The sequence below is a fragment of the Diplotaxodon limnothrissa genome, linkage group LG22 (genome assembly GCF_057381915.1).
Source record: "Diplotaxodon limnothrissa isolate DT_005_m linkage group LG22, D_limnothrissa_male_GT1.1, whole genome shotgun sequence".
NCBI lineage: Eukaryota > Metazoa > Chordata > Actinopteri > Cichliformes > Cichlidae > Diplotaxodon > Diplotaxodon limnothrissa.
The window spans coordinates 28,835,719-28,844,317 of NC_140616.1; the positions used below are offsets into that span (position 1 = coordinate 28,835,719).

Sequence of the window (8,599 nt, forward strand, 5' to 3'; positions counted from 1 at the left end):
CTCTCTACAGCTGTGGCAGGCTGACAAAGTGATCCAAACCCTGTCATTGGAAACCCACCAGTGCACTCTCTTAAAAGCACACAGAGAGGAGACTAGAGAGAGAGAGAAAAAAAAAAAACACAGCTTTATCGTATCAAGGCCTGTCATTGTGCTTTGTGATTGTACTTTGCATTTTACAACCAATTCAATCCTTTACCCTGTCTTGCCCTCCTTCTCTCTACTCTGTGCTGTCTCCTTTACTTGCGTCTTTCATGTCCTTGTAGGGCTCCAGTTCTTCAAGAACGTTGTGCTAGTGGCGTCTCCGCAGGACCGCTACGTTCCTTTTCACTCTGCCAGAATAGAGATGTGCAAAACTGCTCTCAAAGATAGAACCACAGGTGAACAATCCAGCTGTCATCACTTCAGCTCATATTTGTATTTCAATAGTTTCTATCTGGATATCTGGGCACCTGGGGACCTTGTCGTCCACATTATTTTAGCACACTTGTTTGTTCCTAGAATGACATTTTACATTATTCACGAAAGGAGCGTGCCTCACATAACAGCAGGTAAGACTGTGTCCCCTTCTCTCCTCTAACACTGCAGGTTAATAGGGAAGACTTGGCAGAACAGTGTCATAAAAACAGCAATTACATATTCTGATCGCCTCGGGTTCAGAGTTTGAGTTGGAGTTAGAGTTGATGGTGTCATCGATGACTTAAACGCCAGAAGGTTACTTAGTCACACTTTTTCTCATTTCATGCCATCCCTGTTGAGTTAAAATAAGATATAGGAATGCTTTACTTTTGTTTTACGTATGTCTGGGTCTAGAACACCCACATGCAAAACCTTTTAAGGGCTTCATCAGTGATGAGTCCAGCCTTTGCTCTCAACACTGACCTTATTATTTGGAGAGAAGCAAAAAAAGTACCTCTTTGGAAAATAGCCTCAACAGATTTTTATATGTGTCAGTGAGAATTATTCCTCTCTTTGTCCATGGATTGCCAAGACTTTATGGAATAATGAAAAAAAAATCTTATACCATACATTTAGGGTTGGGGTTATCAGTGGTTATAGATGGTTAGCAGAAGACCTGTAACTGTGCCAGTGTAGGCCAAATACATTCACTGATGTATCATCTTCTAGTTTTATATGTTTCTTAGTCATCCAGGTCAGGGTTTAAAAAAAGAAAGGAACTGGACCGTTCATCCAAGGCTATGTCCACACGTACATGGGTAGTTTTGAAAACGCTGACACCCAGGCTTCTAGACTTCTGATTGGCCAACATTTCGTTTTTAGCGTTTACATGTGGACAGAGTTTTGTTTTGTTTTTTCAAAACGAAAACGGAAAATCTCAGTTTTCAAAAATATCCGTGTGCATGTGGACGTAGCGCAAGAGACTTCTTCAGATTTAAAAACCAAAAGGTGGAGAGTTCAAGGTGGTCTTGAGGGTCGTTGATCCACTATTGATCATGTGAGCTAAGGTGTGAAAACAGGCGCAAGTTGTTAACGTCACCAGGAGTTAAGGGTTAAATCACTGCGAGACCTTAAGGTAACTAGAGGCAAAGTGTGAATACGGGTAAAATGCCTGGAAAGAGATCTCAAGACTGCATGGTAGGTAGCTGATAGCTGGTGTTGTAAGCCACAAGCTCTGTTTAACCCCCACAGGGAGGTAAATACCTGGCACTCTGCACCTTTTGTTTTTAGAAATCAAGAAACCTTGAATGAGAAGTGAAATGTCCTTAAAACATCAAGCCGTCAGCTCTTAAAACATCTACTAGTTTGTATAAAAACCGTTAAGCATGTGGCTAAATATGAATGCATCGCCTGATGACGTCTTTAACAAATTCATTTGCTTTCATTTATAAACCTCTGGACTTTAACAGCTCAGATTTAGCAACTTCTTCTAAATTTCTACCCATATGGAAAACTTAAGTCATACATATCTGTGCAGACACTCTGAACTGATCCTGCCACCCATGTTCCACACATGACATGGTTGGGGGGGTTGGCATGACATTTTTAGTTTTACAGGAGATTAGGCTCTAGGGTGTTGTATGGCAACCAGCCAAGACTCTAGGAAGTCATTGCACTGGGGCAAAAAACAGTCTGGCTCACCAGCACCTGTACATGCCTCATGCAACTTTGGGCAAAAATCCCAGTAAGGGTAAACACTCTGCAATGGCAAAACTTTGCACTCATCAGAGATTTCAAAAAAAGTGGAACGGAAGTATGTTGCAGTAAGTATGCAAATCAGAAAAATTGACAAGAATTATTGTTATTATGGGGTGTATGTTTCATGTTTCTTATTAAGGTCGTTTAGATGGTGGTGATGTTCTGCACTGCGTTATATTTAGAAGCTTTCCTAATTTTATACCCACTCTATCAACATGAAAAAGTAAGTTTCTCCATAGAATATCTGGCATTTGTTGACCAAACAAAAACAGCTGATGAATCACTAATGAATCTAACTGTGGCCCTAAGTTTTAACACTTGAATATGGATAAGACATCATGCACGTAGGAGGACACGCTATTACTTTCCTTTTTTTTCCTCGCACTGAAGGGCCCGTGTACACCGAGATGATCAACAACCTCCTGCAGCCACTCGTAGAAGCTAAAGAGTGCCGCCTGATCCGCCAGAATGTGTTCCACGCTCTACCCAACACAGCCAACACGCTGATCGGCCGCGCCGCCCACATCGCCGTCTTGGACTCTGAGCTATTCCTGGAGAAGTTCTTCTTAGTGGCAGGACTCAACTACTTCAAGTAAAGGTGCTCCTACTGCAGGCTTGCTGGACCGATCTGAATGGTGGATAAAGGAGTATAAAGGAAGGGGATGAGGTCATTTTACCCTGTACAATAGATGTAATGTATATATTTCCTGGTATCCAAGAGGCCAGATTTGTATATCCCATTTGTTAGGATGGTTAGCAGCTGTTAATAAAGGATTGGTATATTGTGACTGTTTAAACCGCTAACTCAGAAGTCTGAGTTTGATGTGTAGCCAGTCAAAGCAAAACATCTGACATCGATGACAGGATTGATTGTAGATGTTTTGTCGGCCTTATGAATAACCTCTCAGCCAGAACACTAACAGATGCTAATTGTGGTTTAAAGCATTTACTTTCTTTCCCTTTAGAGTTGGTTTAGAGCCTTTGCTATCGCTGGTTGATTGAATTCTTCTTTAAGGGTTACACTAATGATAGTCTTACACTATCCTTACAAGGCAATAGATGCATAGCATTTATGTCCTTGATTGTACATGAAGTATTTTGTTGTACGAAACATAGATGTTCATTTATACAGAAATGACTATATTGTTTAAAATTATTTATTTTTTACCTGCTTATGTTATTTACAGTGTAAGTAGTCCGTCTACATTTAAGTCTCTGTGTGTAATTATCATCAAATGTGTCAAATGAAAAGTAAAAAGTGTGTTGTCTGTATGTTTATCTGTACATCTCAAAAAATCTTGCTGTCCATGACTAGCTAAGTGTTAGGCTACAACAAACGTTTGCATAGAAGTGTGCAGCAAAGTATATTTGATAAGAAATGATCCTACCTGCTGTGATAGCATTTACTTTGTAATTGTGTTTTTGTACTGACTTAGTAACAGATTAACAAGATTCAGGATTGGACCATTTGCTAAGCCCCACCTCCCCTTAGTTACCATCGTGCCACCTGTCGAGCTTTTCAGCCTTTTAAGGCCCTTATGCAATCTAGAATGATACCCCTCCAACCTGCAGTAATGTTTACATTACTAAAATGTGATGTCAGACCTAAGTAGACAAAAGCAGACCTGTCACTGCTCCTGGATTTTTCAGCGTTAGCTAGCTAACCAATCAAGCTAATCTCAGCTACTTGACTATCATACCTCTGTTTGACTTTGTTGCCTGCAATTTTTCCTTTTTTAAGCTGAATTTAGACATAACATAGCTTTATTTGCATGATTTTTATGACGTTTGCATGACGTTTTGGGTTATGTTGGTTGGGGAAGCCAACATCCCAAAATGTGTTAAACAGCGCACAAAGGAAAAAGTAGTACAAGTTGTGATTAGACGTTTTTATACTGATTCTGTAGACATTTGACCACCAACCATTCATCACCCATTTTAGACATGTGCCAAAAATGGTGGTGACAAGATCAGTTGAAGACTAGACACAAAATCTTAGCGACAGTCTGACCATTACTTTGAAGGTGAGCTTTCTCCCTTTCTGGTTTGTTTTATATCTGCTTGGCTAATAGTGCCGGTAACAGTGTTTGCTGACAAATCTGAAGAACTACAGGAAACATTTGCTGCCAGCCAGTCAAGGCATACATATGTTTCCTTAGCAACAGGTTGTTGTATCATGTCCATTATGGCAGACAAATTTTAGGCAATGTGTGCATGGCATTATATAAAAAGTGAATGTGAATTTGGCATTTGGGATTTTTGGAACAAGAAGTGTATATGTAGATTCATGATGTTTTTGGACTTCTTATATGGTGTGTTTGAAATAAATAACTGCACAGCCATAGTATTTGTCAAATAATGCAAAAAAAAAGAAAAAAAAGAAAAAAGAAATCAGCTCCAAATAAAAGATACTGTATGTGGCTTTAAACATGCATTTCTTCTAATGACCAGAAGGGGGCGACTCCTCTTGTGTCAAAAAGAACTTCTATAGTCAATGGAAAAATTGTCCTTGGCTCTTCTGATCTCTTTTATGGTGTCACAGTGCATGTTTGGTAAATTCTGGTCCTTAGTAGGTTAGTAGGTTATAAAAAAATAGTAAAAGGGTAAAAGCCCTTAGGCCAGGGCTGCTGTGTGGTTGACAAGTGGCTGCTGCATGTGATTGCAGTGCATTCTGGTTCTCCGTCAGTTTCCCCTCTCACATCCGGTTTAAAAACACCAAAGTAGCGACAGTGAAAATGTTCAGCCCTCAGCACAGTACAGCACATTTTCTTCCAAAAGGTAACGTCATATTTATCTAAAGGCAGTCTACAACTTCTTATATGTCACAACCTATAACACAAATTATTCATCTACTTTTGCCCGGACATCTTTGGATGTGGAAGTTGATAGGTTACAATGATGTAAGATGTAAATGCATACAGCTGCAGCTGATGGTAGCACCCAACATTATCATACCCTCCCATACTTTTGTGCCTACTTTTGGTTTTGGAACAAGCCACGGGCAGCGTTTAGTTCTGTTGCTTCACTGGTTTGAACCCCAGCTGGGAATTTTCTGTGTTGAGCTTTCGTGTTCTCCCTGTGAATGAGCAGGTTTTCCTCGGGGTAATCTTCCTCCACAGTCTAAAGTCTAAATTGGCCATGCATGTGATGTATAGATAAAATATTTAAACTGCATCAAGTAAAGCACTCTATGAATGTATGTTTAAGTGTGGCTTGGAGGCAAAAGCACTTTGATTTATCAACAAAGCTAGAAAAGCACTGTATAAATGCCCACACACTTAAACATGCAGAAATCCATAGCTTGACAGGCTTCTTGTGCCTAAACGAGTTGCTACGATGGAGCGATAGCTAACCGGGGGAGAGGTTTAGCAAACAATTTTTCCTTTGACGTGATGAATATTTAACAATCTAACAATCATGAAGCAATTTTATGGAATTACTGCTATAAAATATAAAATTATATACAACTACTAGTAGTTGTAGCCTCTAGTTAATCAGTTCTTTTGATAATGCGTCTTGAATCTCGAATGGCAGGCGGTAAACAGGCTTGCTGGTATAATCAACGGCAGATTTGATGTGCATGCATGTGACAAAGATTTGCCATTCATGACTGTACGATACAATAGACTATTGTGGTCTAATGAGGATCTATTTTCTAATTAGCCATGTAAAGCTGTAGATTAAAACCCTTTGAAATGCATTGCTTTTTTTTTTTTAAATTGGTGTAAATCAGGGTGTCATTGCTTTTGTTATCCTGGATGATTCTGTGTAATACTGACACACTGCCAAGATTCTCCCCCGCACACTGTCTACGCAATGTGATGCATGATGATAGCAGGGAACCGCTGTGCAAGCAGTCGAATGTTCTCTTGAACATGCCGTGTTGTGATCTCATCAGCTTTTCCCACATCCTTGGCTGTCAGATGCAAAGTGTTGTTTTCTAGCATCCTGGCGAGGATTGTTTCCTCACCGCCGTGCTGTTCATCAGACAGTGTTTACATATTCTGATATTAGAGAACTGTCACACACGTCTCATTTCCAGCTGTAGTTATGCGTCTGCTGCATATGTAGTTATATACAGACAGAGAGATATATTTTAACCTTTGCACTGGTTTGAAGTGCACTTTATTGAAAACCTTGGATCAACTTCCACTAGCTTTACAAACTACAAACAGCTATTTTTCTTTCTTTTTTAGATCTGAAGGTCACGTCCTGTTCTCATTGTAAAAACTAACCTCACCTGTCTGTCTTGGCTGTACAAGCATTGTTTTTTGTTCAAAGCGTGCTGTCTCAAAGAACGACCGGTGACACGGCAAAGTGCTTTTTTTCCCCGTGTGGAAGCTGCTGCTCTGTCACTGTGATCGACTCTAACCAAATGGGTTCCTTAAGGACGACGGTTCTCAAAGACCCGCTAAGCAAAGCTGCGCAAGCAGTCTGCTGGAGCTGCCGTGTATCATGCACCAAAAACACACATACTGTACATGGCTGAGGCTTAAGCTTGTTTGCTTTTCCTTTGTGTGTGTTTACTCAAAGGAGTCGGCAGGAATCAATGGAGGGGAAAAGTGATGGAGAGGTATTGAGATTGACCCCTTCAAGGGCAAACAGAGGTATGAAATTGCTTTATGAGATGGATGGCTGTCCTGCAAAAGGTTTCATTTGAAGGTTTCATCAGAAAGAATTGTATTTACGTCACTCTTAGCTCTCTTTTTTACCAAATATTTATTGGCTGTTAACTGTACATTTATGTTGTTGAGTAAATTCTATAAACCCAACACTTGACTGACTTGAACCATTTTGTATTTGACTTTTTAGAGAGCCTTGTTTATGTGTAGCACATGGAGGTGTGTATGGAAACTGTGTTATATGTCTGTGAAAGCTCATCTGTCTTCGCTGTCCCTATTATTTTGGACCCTCCATTTGTTTGATCTGATTATAAAAATGTTTCATGTCCCTCAAAGAATCATTAATTTATTTCATTCTGCATTTCTTTTGCTGAATGTACAACATGTAAAGTATAAAACAAATACTACTTCATCTTTGCCAATACTACTATAATATTTTTCTATGTTGCTGACTGTACTGTACGCATTCCTTAGTAGCTTGTGTTCAATGTAGAAATAGAAATATAATTATATGCAGTATATAGCATAATATTGTTATAACATATATGAAAAAAATAAATGACAAATGTTCTTTTGCATAATTATTTTGTTCGTGAGCCTCAGTTCTATATTGATGTTAACTCTCTCAGTTTGAATGATGATTCCAACCTGAACCCAAAACAAAAAAAAGAATCTTTCTACCTGATAAACACTAAAAATGGACATTTTTCTTTCTTAAAAGTACAGAGTTAGCATAAGGTTAGGATTATCATTAATAATGCCTTAGATCTCAGAGGATTAGCCACTTAACACTGCGAACAACTAGACATGGAGCACATGTGCAAGAGTCGTTGCGGTCACAAAACCTCAGCATTCATGTGGACCATTGTGTTCACTGTCTTATAATGAAACTCATGTCACTCATACCTGATTTGATCCTAGCGTACTTGAGGACACAGAAAGTACAATCAAGGCCACAGCAAATCCAGCATGTCCAAATTAACACTGTCAGATTTGATTTCAACACTATTAGAGTGTCTATATGGGTCCACACCAGAGAGTGTTAATTTAACTCTTTTTGGAGAGTTGGTAAGTTAACTCTGATTTAGTGTTAAACACCAAATCTGTCTGGAGTTGATAATTTAACACTTACTAATGCTAACTAGGTGTTAAGAGTTTATATATTAACTCCCAAAGAGTATTTTAGTTTAACTACGTAAGAGTTATCTTCTAATTAATTCTAAAAAGCGGGAATTTTCCTGTTCTGAACCTCTAGAAATTTCTTTTGGAAATAAACATTTACTAAAAAGATGCAATGGTTTTTAAAAACATTTATTCTGAACTGTGCACCACAATTTCAAAACATTTTCTGAAAGATGTAACAGTATACATGTTCTCACTTTCATTAGAATTTTGTTTATCAAAGGTCTGACATGGTAAATGCAAATAACAGCGTTCTCATCACTTATTTCTTCAATACAATATGCATGTCCTTCATTCATCACTTTGTGGAACTTCAACGCACTTCTGCTCTCCCCCACATTCCATCTTCACAAGCATATCCTATGTGGAGATTGAAAAAATAAATAAATTAGTTGACACTAATTAATGGCACAAATAATCCGGTAATCAATTGCAGCACAGTAAAAAAAAAAAAAAAGGAATCCTCTTTGAGCCATTACTTGTGTAAAGTATTTTCCCAAAAGACAAGGACACAGGCAACAGGTAATACTGAACTAAATGTAAAACCTCAACCTTTTTCATTTTTACCTAAACCGTGTGCGCAAAACTCTGGAGGGATCTATGCTAACGTAGAACCCAGTCAGGACGTCTGCTACTGCTGT

The 8,599-nt window shown here is 38.8% G+C and overlaps 1 protein-coding gene across 1 annotated transcript in view; it reads left to right on the forward strand.

The window, feature by feature from the left end:
- fam135b (family with sequence similarity 135 member B) overlaps positions 1-2,750 on the forward strand; it is a 51,843-nt gene extending 49,093 nt beyond the window's left edge. Inside the window, exons 18-19 of the mRNA XM_085345805.1 lie at positions 264-377; positions 2,545-2,750. Of these exons, the coding sequence (XP_085201931.1) occupies positions 264-377; positions 2,545-2,750 (320 nt within the window). The remainder of the gene's footprint in view (positions 1-263; positions 378-2,544) is intronic.
- The last annotated feature ends 5,849 nt before the right edge of the window (positions 2,751-8,599 follow it).